We start from the raw sequence: 14,254 nt of genomic DNA, 5'->3' as shown, positions 1-14,254 counted from the left end.
TTTGGGCATATGAGTCAGTCTTTCTTTATAATTAATATTAAAGTGATGTTTAGTTTACAGAAAAAAATTGGGGCCTGCAGTTCTAAAACAATATTAGAATTATTTCAATGTTCACTGTATCTGAACATTTCATTTTACAAAATAATATTTCCTGTTTCAAGTTATTATGCTTCAGTTTCTAATTCATAAAGACTTTCAGAACAAAGTAATAGGCTAGGAGTCTGGGATAGTGTGGGGGTGAAGATAACTCCATAACAATTTGTGTAAAATCTCATATGATTCTCCAAAATGTGTACATCAGAAAACAAATAGGGTTAACCTAAATCTACGCTTGTTTAGACCAGATTGACTTTGTTACTTAAGCCTTGTTAAACACAATTCCTTTTCTTGTAGTAACAGTAGACGTCGCCATGAAAGTGAAGAAGGGGACAGTCACCGGAGACACAAGCACAAAAAGTCTAAAAGAAGCAAAGAAGGAAAAGAGGCTGGCAGTGAGCCCGTCCCTGAACAGGAGAGTGCTGAAGCTGCCCCTGCTGAGTAGGCTCCACCTTTTATGTTTGTCGGTCTGAGAAATAGATGCTATAAATCTCCTTATTTTTCTGGATAATGTTTAAGAAATATACCTTTAATCTTGTTCTGTTAGAATGAAACGTTAACTTTTTCTTTTCCAAAATAAAAATGTGCATTTTTGTGTTAAGTTAAAAATCTTTGTCTTGTAATATTTAAAGAATAAAAGACAGAAATGACTTTATATCCAAGGAAGTCATGTGAATGAGTCAGCAGGAGATTTAAAGGTTGGCTGTGTGTACATAGTATGTAGGCCAAGGACTCGCCTTGACTAGCTTTCTAGTTACTGGCATACTGTTGCAGAAGAGGTGCTGCAAAGACCGCTCTTCATCTTACTACTCCTGCATCTCAAGAACTTGGTGCATTCTTCATATCGGTTTTTGAAAGCAGGTTTTCGGTCCTCTAAATTTGGGTCCATGGTAACTGAATGGGCCATTTTATAGCTAATGTCATAGATGGTAGGAGGCATTTGGGTGGCCCTTGTGATGTAACTTGTGTACTTTCCAACAGGCACATGTAGAGACAGTTGTGACTAGCACAGCAGTGGACCATTTCATGGCCATCTGTTAGAGCCAGCGTCAAGGTGGTTTGGCTGCTGTCAGTGTGTTTCCCAGGGTTCATTGGGGGAGTAGCAAGTAGGGTGTTTTTTATGCCATTACCGTGTGAAGACTAAAAATAAGCTCAATGACAGTAGTGTTAGGTCAGTTATTTCTTAGTAAAACCAAAAATCCAAGCTTAAAATATGGACTTAGCCCAGGAGGGAATGCAGAGCAGCGTGGCGGTGGCTAGGAACGTGGTGTGTGAAAGAATAACTTAGAGCCACAGGGAGGAGGACAGCTCCCGTTTAGAAAAGATTTATTTCTCATTTCAAATTCTCTGCCATTAAATTTAAATGCCTGTAATGTGCTCTCTTTTTGAACTCCACATATATCATATTTTTAATTGATTTGAATTGTGTCATAGAAACCATTCTAGATTTTTATTGAATAGAAAAATATAAACTTAAAGGTTTGGAGTGATGAGATCCTCCGTACTAAAACAAAACATCAGTTTTTATTTTTGAAAACGTTCTCCAAGTACAACTTGTTTCCATAATATCATACTTTTCCTGGCATTTTTTTTACAATATTTTCTTTAAATATAAAAATTGACAAGATAAATACAGTTTTACGAAGCCTATCTGTGATCTTTTTTCTGTTTTCTAAGATCCATCATTGATTTTATAAAAAAGTACCAGGCCAAGAAGCAATAGTGAGAGTAATTCTTCCTTTAAGTTCTTTGAGTGTCCTTGCCAAGCAAGCGTGTATCATGCCCGACGTACTCCTACCGTTGACAGCGAGAAGAATGTCACCACATCTAAAAGAGAAACAGGATCGTGGTCAAAATACTTATGGTTGAAGTTACTCATATTGGACTCGGGTGGTCCTAGTGTTTGTTTGCCGTTATTTGTCCGTTTTAATTCTGATTAGATCTTTCCCTTCTTCACTTAAATTCTCCAGGCTCCATTCAACTTGCATTAGAGGATTTAGTAGTACAGGGACTTGCAGTATGGGGCCAAGGCCAGTTGTAAATTTTTACTTTGAATTTTTTGAGGTAGGGTTTCTCTGTGTAACAGCCCTGGTTGACCTTGAACTCGCTTTGTAGACCAGGCTGGCCTCGAATTCACAGAAATCTGCCTGCCTCTGTTTCCCAAGTGCTGGGATTAAAGGTGTGTGCCCCACTACCCAGCATAATTTTGAATTTCTTAAATCTAACTGGTATATAGTCATGTTTTAATTTCTTACTCTTCAAGAATGTATAGTAAATACTAATAGTAAATTTAGTAAGTAATGTGCTTTCTTTCAAGTGGGGCCAAGTTTTTACATGTAGAAAACAAAATACTTGAATATTATTTTTGCTAAATAATTATTACCTGATCCTTCCATCATTGTATGCTGGTGTTCCTTCCACAATGGATTTGATAAAAAAAGGTTTGTTCCCATTGTATTCTTCGTAACCTCCTACAATGCAGAAGCCCAGACTTCCTGCTGTGTTCCTCCTTAGGGTCACATCTTTACAGTTATACAAGTACCTGAAATAGGGTATAATTAGTGTATACAGTTGAGTTTATTAGTTGTAACTTCATCTCTCATTCATTTTTTGAACATTTTTAATAAGTGAAATAGTAACTGCATATGTCTCCCTCAGAAATGGCAGTAATTTTTCATGCTCTCAGCCAGCTTTTTGTATTTGATTTCTTTTCCATAGCTGAACACCCTTTCAACAAAAATACTTCGTTATTGAGTCTCTGCTGAGGAAGATGGCAATGTTTTGGCTAAGGACACCATAATGCATGGATTTATATGAGCCATAAGTATGCCTCGATACTTTTAATGATAAGCCAAAGTGGAGCATACTGAGGGAATATAATTTTTATATACTTGTGGGTTTACATAATTCCTAAGGCAAACTTTCTTTGAATTAGTTTTCTGCAATAAAATAATCACAATGAAAATAATTTTAACTTATGCTAATGAACCTCATTAAGTTTAGACCTTCTCTTGACCCTTGGAAAGTACTGGTTTATTCTCACATAAACAAAGAAGACTTTAGACATAAAATGAGAAGAAAGTGAGGCAGAAAGGGTTGAACAGTTGTTGTAGGAGTAAAATCAACATGGCATAAACTGAAGTGGAAATTACAAAGTGAAGTGGAGCAGGGAAGACTACAGCTGGCCTAAGAATCAGTGGAATCCTCAGCTAGGGTGGTTGTGGCTGTCAGAGTGAGGTACAAACTGCTGTGTTAGAGCAGAGAGGTGTGTCTACCAGATGCCTGTGGTCTAGGAACTGCTTCGACTGGAAGACAGCATTTTTATGTTGGTAGAAATGAAGATGTTTTGTTTATAGACTGTACCTTTAAATAATCATTTGCTTTTTGATAATCAATAAAAATGATCTTGTGAAATGTTAAGCAATGAAGTTTGGTCATTATACTGGTTTCTGGCCTACCTCATCATTTAACAACCATGATGGCTATTTTTGGTTGCAACTTGACTGTATCTGGAATAAGCTCAAGGGGTTGGGTATATCTGTCAGGAATTTTTTTTCCTTAATTAAATCATTTGAAGTGGGAAGATGCACTTTTTTTTTCTTTTTCTTTTTTTGGAGAGAGGGTTTCTCTGTATAATATCCCTGGCTGGAACTTCCTCTGTAGACCAGACTGGCCTTATACTCACAGAGATCCTCCTGTTTCTGCCTTCCAAGTGTTTGGAAAAAAGATGTGCACCTGCCCTGCGTGGGAAGTCTCACTTTTAATCCATCTTTTGAAGTGGGAAGATCTACCTTTATTTTGGGCCGCACCTTCTGTTGCAGCCTGTATAAAGGATATGGAGGAAGGAAGCTTGCTCTTTGCCTACTTTCTCTTGCTCTCTCTTGCTGACATTAGAGCCCAATTATTTGGGATTCTAGCCTATACTGAAGACCAGCTGAGATACCCAACCTCAGGACTGAGCAACTGCTGTCTTCTTGGACATTGCACTAAATCTATATATCACTTCTGTTCACCTAGAGAACCCTGACTAATAGAACCTTTTTCATGCTGTTGCTTTCATTTGAAATAAAACAAGTCCATTTTTGTTTTGTATGAATTAGCATCATGTACAACATTTTCTTTCATTGAAATAACAGTATTAATGAATTTTACTTAGTGATAACACTTTTACTGTTAAGTACTTGTCTTATTTCCCTGTAAACCTGTCAGCAGCACATGCGTCCTGTAAGAGCAATGGTCTTCTAGGTATCACACTGTTAAGTTCCTGTTCATTTGATGACTTAGGAAAAGCACCACCCATTCCCACCTTGGTGGGCAGTGAGTCTCAATCTTCCTAATGTTGTGACCCCTCTAATACAATTCCTCATGTTGTGGTGACCCTCAGCCATAAAATCATTTTCATTACTACTTCATAATTGTGATTTTGCTACTATTGTTAATCGTAGTGTCAATGTTTTTGGAGATAGAGGTTTGTTGTGGGGTTGTGACCTATAGGTTGAGAATCACTGTTGGTAGGTATGTGCCCAGGTTTTTTTGGGGGGAGGGGCGGGTAGAAAAGTAGTAATTAGGTGATTCCAGGAGTATGATCTGATCTTCTGGTCATAATTCTTTAAAACATATAAATATGTATATAGAGAAATCTCTAAAGCAAATGCATTTCATTCTTTGGACCATTGTTGTGTTTTTTTTTTTCAAAAAGTATTCTGTGGGCTTTATTTTAATGTCCAAATGTTTTATGTTGATTATCTATAAACACAACTATCTAAAATTATAAAAATTTTCAATCTAATATTAAGTTACAAGTGTGTTTTCTTAGACTCTTCATAGTGTAGAAGGCATCAGCTTTGGGTCCATTTTTAGATGTTTGAGTCTATAACATGCACTTGGCATTGGGGAATATCACTGAATATGCAAAATCCTTGTCCTCCTGGAGCTTCAGTTCAGGAAGGTACCCATACGCTAGCCTTTTACTCTCCATTAGGCTGTGTTGAGGTTGCCTTTGGTGTAGCAGCAAGAGCTCACTATGTTTAAATCTTTCAGCGTCAGGCTGGATAATTGGAACTGAAGACCTTTTTTTTTTCTTTGCATTACTTCATTCCCCACTGGGAAACCTGGCAGCTGGTTTTGATCAGTGACCTTTGAGATTAAGTGACATTCGCCTTTGGATGTAAATGTGAGCTTTTCCCTACTCTGAGCTCATTCTCTCAGTTTAGGCTTAATTGAGAAAGATTTGGCATAAGGAGTGGCAAGGACTTTGGTCATTTTTCCCGGTGAGGTTATGGTTAGGCTCACCGAGAACTTAACTCCAGTGAATGAATTGAGCATGAGAAGTCTTGAGCTGCTCAAGACACAAAGGCTTGGAGCTGGAGTGATGGCTCCGCAGTTAGGATCACTGGCTGCTCCTCCAGAGGACACAAGTTCAGTTCCTAGCACCCACATGGTGGCTCACAACTGTCCGTAACTCCTTTTCCAGGGGATACAAATAAAACTCTTCTGACCTCCGTAGACACCATGCGTGTGGTACACCTATCTACATGGCAGGCAAAACACTTGTGGTATGAAAGAAAATGGCTCAAAGGGAGTGGCACTATTAGAAGGTGTGGCCTTATTGGAGATGTGGCACTGTGAGGATGGGCTTTGAGGTTTATTTTGCTCAAGTTTCCCTCTGTGTGACTTTCTGTTGCCTGCAAAATGTAGCACTCTCAGCTCCAGTACTACATCTGCCTGCACACCGCCATGTTCCCTGTCATGATAGTGGACTCTCTGCAGCTGTAAGTTAGACACCCCAATTAAATGTTTTCTTTATAAGAATCGCTGTGGTCATGGTGTGTCTTCACAGCAATAGAAAACCCTAAGACAACACTTATACACATAAATCTTATTTTAAATTTCCTCTAAACCTTCCTTCTATACCAATTTACTCAATAAAGCATTTGAAACACTGCTTTGTGTGGTTTTAAGTCAGAGGGATACTAAGACAAAGACAGCATTGTCTCTTAAAAAGCCAAAACAAAAGCTTAGCCTTACAATGTAAAATTAATCCATCGATCAAGCTGGGTTGAATTGTAAAGTTTTTCCCCCCATGGTGTTAAATTCATGGATCACGAATTTGTTAACCATACTTTGGATTATTGCATTATCTTAACCAAAGAGAATTAACAATTTTGAATACTTTGATCTTAATTTGACCTATGTCTTTTTTAAAAATAGTTTTCGTCATTGTTCTTAAATTGGAATCACAAATACACCATGTACCCTAATTCTGTAATTTTTATAGAAGAAAAACGAAAATAGCTGATTTTTAGAGAAAAAATAATAGATGAAACTTATCCTGTGTACAGAAAATTGACCATGTAACCAGTTTCCATCCTTTTTATCATTTTTTTAGCTCTGTCTAGATATTTTATCTTTTTGCCCTAACTTACTTGTAAACATTATGTGGCTAACTTCTGGGTCAGGTCGGCTTTGCGCCTGCATTAGGGCCCCTGTGTTGACTGTTCTTCCTGCCTGCTGCTCTATGCTTGTGCCAGGAATGAAGAGTCTCTTCAGGGGATACTTAGCTACCTAGGCAAGGAGCCTATTCAACCAGTGGGATTGAAAAAAAAAAAAAAACCTGCTCAAATGGGGCTCTCAGTAAACAATCCGCTGAGTGTTTATGGTAGCTTTAGTTTTTAACTTTCATAATAATAGATTCTTTTATCATGATATTGTCCTCTAGATTCTGAAGTCTATAAGCGGCTTTTCCTAGCACATAAGGGACTCATTATTTTATTAGTCTGTTCCAGACCTTCAGAAATATGAGACATTTTTTATTTCTTTTGAAAGCTCCACCATTATGGTTAACATTAAAATGCATCATTTTGCATATTAAATATAGGTAGGTGTTTAATACATTTTTAAAAATAACTTTATTCGTGAAATGATGTGGCCATTTCGCCTTTGACTAATGGAACTTCACACTTACACAGGAAAAGTGGTAAGGGAAATTACTAGAAATCATAGCCTCCCTAAAGTGGCAAGCAGCATTGAAGCGTCTCCAGAACTGTTTTATGATAGAAAAAAAAAAAAAACAAGACAAATTACTAAAGCTAAATATAGGCTTAGCATTCACAGGGATGCTTCCAACTTAACCATCATGATTAAAATCACAGACTATGTCAAGAACAGCGGACTCAGCTTGTGACTCTGCCATGCAGCGTGAGCACGTCATCTGACTGCTCTGAGCCTTAGTTTCCTGAGTCAAGAGCCTGTGATTCTCAAGTGCATTGAAGTGTGCAGAGAGTAAGTGAAGCTCTCAGAAGGGGCCCTGGCTCTTGCTCAGGGCTCAAAAGCATCAGTTGCTCCATGGCTACTGTTAGACTGCCTGGCTTAGATGGACCAGCACAGTGGACCTATCTCATGACGATAGTCTCAGTTCTTAGCTAGGAAAAATATTGGTGCCTGTTGCCTTACAATTCATTATTGACAGTCCTGATTAAAATATGTTAGGGACTTCAGGAGAGGAAAGGGTTAAATTCTTAGCAAGTGCGTTAATGCATATTTCTATCACGCTGGTCCAGATGAGAGCATGCTTTGAAAGACTTCCAGATGTGAAATGTGGGCCCTGAGAGCCAACAAAGTAAAATGTCATCAGTGTTCTCCGCGTCTCCTCCTGTTGAATGGCAGCTGATAATTTGTATAGCTGGCAGAATGTCTGGAGCAGGGCTATCGACAAGTGCACTACTAATAACACGCTGCTATCTGCGTCTTTATCACCCTTGCTCTTTGCCATTGCAAGTCTGACACCCACTAGTTCCACACAGGCCATGCCAGCCTGTGAATGAAGTAAGTGAAGAACCAACAGACCCACGGTGAAGGCTGCTCTAGCCTCACTAGCAGCTAAGTAAGTGGGAATTCCCCTTCACTTACGTGCTTATTCTGTGTTGCTGTGCATCTCTGACACACGCCTCTTCCCTGGGGACGGACCTTAGGTGACTAGCAAGATTGCATATTAGGACAAAGATGTTTCCTCAAGCTTTTTTGAGTAAAGGTAAAATGTATCCATAACATTTCTGTGCATGTATTTTAAAGAGTTATTTGTAATCTTATTATAACAATTCAAAAAAAATGAATTTTGCCGAGGTGTGGTTGGGAATCGCTTACTCTACATCACTTACTCAAATAACTAGAGATGTAAGACAAGGCTACTGTGTTGGTAAGGAGAAAAGCTAGGTTTCTTGAGGCTCTGAGCACTCAAGATTATAGGTGTGAGTGGATCCCCACCCTGCACCCCATGCAAACTGAAACCATACCACTGGAGTTCATAAACCTCAAAGTACCATAGTGCCTAGGACAGGAGCAAGACAGGGACTGAGGCCTGAAAAATGCCCGTGTAGTTGTTATATTAAGTTTGTATATTGTATCAAATTTCAGTCTTGCAGAATAAAGTTCCCTTTTTGCATTAAAGTTCACTACCAAATTGATTAGGAAACCTGGAAGCGGAAAAGCAGTCCATCTTAAGCAGAATTGAGAGTTACCATGTATGAAGCAGAGCTGCCAAAGGGCAAAGGGCATCAAAGGAAATTTGGCTGAGAGGACGTGATAGCGGGAGAAGAACCACAAAACCACATGGAAGGCCTGCTCTAACCACATCGGAAGTGGGCAGGCAGGTTTCCCCAGGTTCAGCTAAATGGAGAAGACAGACGCGCAAAGCAGTGAGAACTCAAGCAGATACCCGTGTGGGAAGGAGGAGCCTGGGGATGGCAGGGTGTTGTGGGTAGCCTGCTAGGCTGACCTCAGTTGGTTTAGGAGAATACATAAACCCTGTACCAAACAGATCTAGTACCTAGAATATGGCTCTGATCCTGTCTCTTATCAGCCTTCAGCAGACAGCTGCTCCGAGAAAATTATCCCACCTGAAGATTTTTGAACCAAATGAGTTAATAATGCTACACAAGAAAGCAGGTGGGGAAAGGTGGCAGAAAAGAAATAAAGCCATTCATTAGAAAAATGTTACACAAATGAATATAGAATATAGAATTCTGTAGAATATGAAATTGATAGTTAATTGTAGCACTATGATTTAAAACACCTATGCAGCAATTGCTCTATGTAATGAGCAAGAGCTCAATGCAGAGGAGATTTCTAAGATGGTGCTAGGCATGGCAACACGTGACTATAATCCCAATACTTGGAAGGCAGAGATGGGCATTGTAAGTTTGAGGCCAGCCTGGGTTGCATACCAAGGCTCTGTTTCAAAAAGAGTAGAGGCTAGAGGGAGGACAGAGGAGAAAGAAAACCAAAGCTGATATACTGAGAAAAGGGCGGTCTATAGAATATGAACAATAGGGGTGAAAACAGAAGGAACGTGGTCCCAAAGGAACAGTCATGTGACTGGGGAGAGGAGAGCTCATGAAAACAAATGAAGAAAACAAAAGGTACAAATCTCTTTTAAAGAAAAAGAGCTAAAGATTATGACTTGGCCGTTAAGAGCACTGACTGCTCTTCCAAAGGACCCGGGCCCAATTCCTAGCACCCACATGGCAGCTCGCATCTGTCTGTAATTCCAGTTCCAGGAGACCTGACATCATGGCAAAACAATGCATATATATGTATATATACATGTATTCATATATATTACATAATTTACTCTATATAACAGTCTCCTACTTAGGTTCAGTTGTAAAGTATCTGAATGGTCTCAATGCTCAGTGTTCTACCTTCTAAGGACTTTGAAAGACCTATTTAAAAAGTAATGTATCAACTAGTGGAGACTCTAGAACAGTTTTATTTGAGGCTACGAAATCAATACAAGCTATCTCTACCTTCCAGAAAATGTTTCAAAACCAAATACGCTGCCTGCTTCCACTACTTCATCCTACTCCAGCATATCTAGCATCAGTGACACCATTTTTTAACTCAAGCTGCACATTTAGAGGCAAAAACCAGTGGATTTTTGCTCTCATTCAGGGAAGCAAGCACCAAATTTATCTATCCTTTGAATAGTCACAGTTCACGTGCCTAGCCATTTTGTGGGACTCTCCCAAATCCTCTGAAGTCATTGGCTTGGATTATATTATATTATAGTTCATTGCAAGGATCCAGTTGTACCTCTGTAAAATGGCAATCCAGATGCTTCCTAAAGAACCTTGCAGGAGAATCACAGGAGAAAGATGTCCTGAGGAGAATCCCCAAGTACTAGATGCTTGACTATGAAGCCACAATGCTCTGCTGTTTATATAGTCAGAGCCTCTCGCAGCCCGAGTGAGGCTACAGCCAGTATGCAGCTCCCGGTCATCTCTGTGCAAGGATGAAACTTGACCTGAGCAGGGCTCAGCTTATGAGTTTGGACACAGACTAAGTTTCTGTCAGTCAGCTCAACTTGTTACATGAGCCACCTGGGAACTCTGCAATCTCCTCAAAGAAAACATCTAGAAGGTTCTCCATCTAGACTTTTACACCCACCCTAAGATTTCTATATGGATTTGCATTGGCCAACAGCAGACAGAATTGGTTCAAATAGCCCCACAGACAAAACTGGGTCTTTTAGCAAGATGTTCATGCCCATGAATCAGCCCAAGACAGTGATGGAGTGGTTTGAGAAATAGCATCCATAGGGGTATTACATCTGGGACTCACTGTGGTAATTCCAGCCACATGACCCAGGATGGGGACCAGTCACCAGGCGGGGTCACGTTGTGGTTGGAGTCCAGGGCTTCTGGGCTGCAGTCTTCCTGGGGCTCTGGTTCCTTGACTTCCAAGACTCTGAGTACCACTGAGGAGGAGGTGCTCTTCAATATGGCAACGGCCTCTGTCCGGCTGACCTCTGTGAGCTCAATCCCGTTCACATTCAATAAAATGTCACCTGAGGCCAGAGAAGCAGAAGCATCCTCAGTGAGTGCAAACGGGCTTCTGTTCCACATGTGAAAGGGCAGAGTCTGACGGGGCATGTGGGCTGGGTGAGGAGAGGTGTGTGTCACTCGAGCTCAGAGCAACCTGAGGCTGACTCTCACCTTAGCAAATGGTCAACAGAGCACACGGGAATGTCTTGTTGGGAGTCTCTACTACCTATCAATGTTCATCTGTCACCTGACTTGAGCTAGCTTTGTTAGCTTCTTAGCCAGAGACAGCCTACAATTTTACTCTTAATTTCCTGTTTCCTTGAGCACACAGTGAGAGCAGCTGACACAGACAGAATCCAGGGCCTTCGCAGGAGCCTGGTGTGCGGGATGCTACCAACAAACAGGGACTGAAAAGGTGTTAGTGTCTGGCCCAGGAGCCCACAGCAGACAAAGAATAGGCCTGGACCTGAGCTTTTGTAGAGATGAAAAGCGGGTACCGTTTCTAGTCCCTGCATCTCTGTGTTGTGCAGAGCCAGCAGTAGCTAAGTTCCTGCTTTGTGCCAAACTGCGCATGTATGTCACATGCCCCGTATGTCACAGGCTACATGTTCTCTCATTAAGTCACTTCTCATCAGGCCTCATAATTCTCCACCCAGGTGCTTGCTGAACAGCAAGAGATATATTAAAAGGTATCTTCCCATCTTTGCTATTTATTTCCTGTTTACTTTTCTGGAGGGTGCCTTGTATACATCATCTTTGTTCATACAGAATAATTAAAGACAGGAGTAAAATGACAGTGGTGACCTGGGATGCTTGATGACCCAAAAAGCAGCATCCTTTGATCGTCTAAATCCTGTACCATGTCGCTCCCCACCCCACCCCAGCTCATCGGGCAGAGTGACTGTACTTGAGAAACTTTTTTTTTTGGTCTAAAATATGAGCACTTAAAAAGCACAATTCCTCTACTAGGCAACTTCTCCGTGTGCTTGAACAGTATCATTAAGAACACATCCTGGCAGAGGTAAACTGGATACCTCCCTTCGTGTAGAGAAGCTCAGAACAGGAGCGGCTAACAGAGGCTCCCTTCTCACCAGTGAGCAGGTCCCTCTAATGGTATTTAGTTATACTACAGAACCAACATCAGTCAACTAGTGTATCCCATCTAGCCCACAAAATGGCACAATTCATGAATCAGTTGCACTAAAGGCAAAGAACCAGTTAGAATGTATGGAACGAAATCATGCCTTAGAAGGAACTTGGCTCATGGGTGTGGTCCATGGCCGGTCCAGCCCAGAAAGTCTAGGGAGTCTAGCTTTCCCAGCAAAGATGCCTCACACCCACGCACATGCACGAAGAGGAGTGGGCCTGGACTGCATCATGCTTGTCCTAGACAAAGAGGCACAGCCATCATGGCCAGTTCTCTCACATGGTCCCATTGACTCTGAGAGAGCAGTTAGCTAACCCACCAAGCTGCTAACTCCTCCCGAGGCTCTACCACCCCAGCACCTCCATCCTCCTCATTTTGTACCTGTTTTTATTCTTCCATCTCTGCTTATGACTCCTCCGGGCTCAACACTGATGACATAGACAGGCAAGTCCCATTCCCCGTGTGATGCTCCCCCTCCAACGGTCATGCCGAGAGATTCGCTGGGGTCTTTTCGGACACTTACAACCTTCTCATGACAAGTGGCTGCAGGATGGAGGGGCTGAAGGCACAGACACAAAGAACATGGCACATGCACTCACAAGGCATTTCCACAGACACACACTTTTCAGTGCATCAATAAGGTGGTGGTGCCTGGTGTCATAGAGAACACGCAAAGAGAACCATCACGTAACAGAGTTAGAGAGAGCATCACAGATTCCAAATGTTTGCTCAGAGAAATTTACATTTCAAAACTGAACGTAAACATAGAAAGGGAACAGCCTGGTGACTGTGGCAGAAATCTGGAGCTTACAAAGTAAACTCTAGCCCAAATTTCTCAAGGGAGTCATCTGTTTTTGACAGTGGTAGGAGCTTCATTATTCATGAATATCAGTACAGTTTTTCATATTTAAAATTTATCTGTTTATTGTGTGTATGTAGGTTTGGGGGGCACATGCTGTAGCATGCATGTGGAGGTCAGAGGACAACTTACAGAAGTTGGTTCTCTTGCTCCACTTTATGGGTCTCAGGCTTGACAGCAAATGCCCTTTGAGCCATCTTGGTAGCCTAGCAAGCTTTTCTGTTTTAAAATAAATGGACCTGGGGTGACGACTTGGCTAGAGGACTTGCTACACAAGCCTGAGCATCACTGTTCGGATCTGCACTGCTCATTCAAAAGCAAAAAAATGGTGGCTCACGTGTAATCCAGAGTTCAGGGATCCACAGAGCAAGATCGAGGGACATAGCCAAACTCTGCTTCACTGAGAGACCCAACCTCAGGACATATGGTAGAGAACAGCCAAGGAAGATACCCAGTGCCATGCTGTGGCTTTTGCATGCATACATGCACACATGCACACGTGCACATGCACCTACATATTTGTAAACACACACACGCGCTCATGCATGCCCGCAAACCGTGCACATGTGCAGAAATTTGCCCTGTTTTTATCCATCTTTCCAATTTTTGGTGCTTTCCAAACAGTCGTGGCAGCGTTGAGCTAGACAGTCAGCTGGACCGAGGGGCTGAACACTAGGACGGCTCATGGCCGTGTCTGTGATGGCCTTCTGCCTTCCCCACCCAAGGGTGGGAGAGGTGTGGGGTGGTTGTGATGGAGAAACCCAGACTTTTCAGTAAATTCTTCACATTGAGTTGCCCAACTTAGAGCAGGAGGAGGAAAGCACACATAACCCCGTCTGTCTTCTCTCATCACTCCCAACTTGTACTGTTCCCTAAAGCTTAGAAACCTGACTTGTGAAACATAGTTCAAGCTGATTAAAAAATATGGGCAACTAAGCAGCTGTATGGAATATTTATATTTTAGAATGTTCACCTAGGGTTTAAAACATCAAACATTTTAGACGTCTAAAAAGCATTAGGGCCCACCCATGCGCCCATTAGCTTGATATAAAACCACCTCCGGGATATGGGTACTGTGTCTCTGGGACACCTCTCTAGTCGTGCTCCCCTCCTTCTTCCACACAGGTCAGCCCAGGACTAAAGATGGTGCCCATTAATGCGTAACTCTTCAACTGGATAGCTTTTCAGTTCCCACCAATCCTGGCTTTCTTTCTGTGGCATGTCTTGGAAGCATTTGAACTCCTCCTATTCTCAAATGCCATGTTGTTTTCCTAAGCCAGCTTAAAATAGAAATCATGAAACGGGTTGTCAGGACGTTTCAGAAGGCAGGTA

General features: G+C 41.4%; 2 protein-coding genes across 2 annotated transcripts in view; one reads left to right on the top strand and one right to left on the bottom strand.

Moving 5' to 3' along the window:
* Window positions 1–3,516, top strand: part of Fip1l1 (factor interacting with PAPOLA and CPSF1) — a 63,740-nt gene extending 60,224 nt beyond the window's left edge. The window contains exon 17 of the mRNA XM_038319709.1: window positions 394–3,516. Within this exon, the coding sequence (XP_038175637.1) occupies window positions 394–569 (176 nt within the window). The 3' untranslated portion in view covers window positions 570–3,516. The remainder of the gene's footprint in view (window positions 1–393) is intronic.
* The window catches only part of Lnx1 (ligand of numb-protein X 1), a 111,218-nt gene continuing 98,369 nt past the window's right edge, over window positions 1,406–14,254 (bottom strand). Inside the window, exons 8-11 of the mRNA XM_038319288.1 lie at window positions 12,445–12,622; window positions 10,714–10,939; window positions 2,480–2,638; window positions 1,406–1,923 (exon numbers count right to left, since the gene is read on the bottom strand). Coding sequence (XP_038175216.1) covers window positions 1,788–1,923; window positions 2,480–2,638; window positions 10,714–10,939; window positions 12,445–12,622 — 699 coding nt within the window. The 3' untranslated portion in view covers window positions 1,406–1,787. The remainder of the gene's footprint in view (window positions 1,924–2,479; window positions 2,639–10,713; window positions 10,940–12,444; window positions 12,623–14,254) is intronic.

Source organism: Arvicola amphibius, chromosome 1, assembly GCF_903992535.2.
Source record: "Arvicola amphibius chromosome 1, mArvAmp1.2, whole genome shotgun sequence".
Classification (NCBI taxonomy): Eukaryota; Metazoa; Chordata; class Mammalia; order Rodentia; family Cricetidae; genus Arvicola; species Arvicola amphibius.
This window is presented reverse-complemented; position numbering and strand designations above follow the sequence as displayed.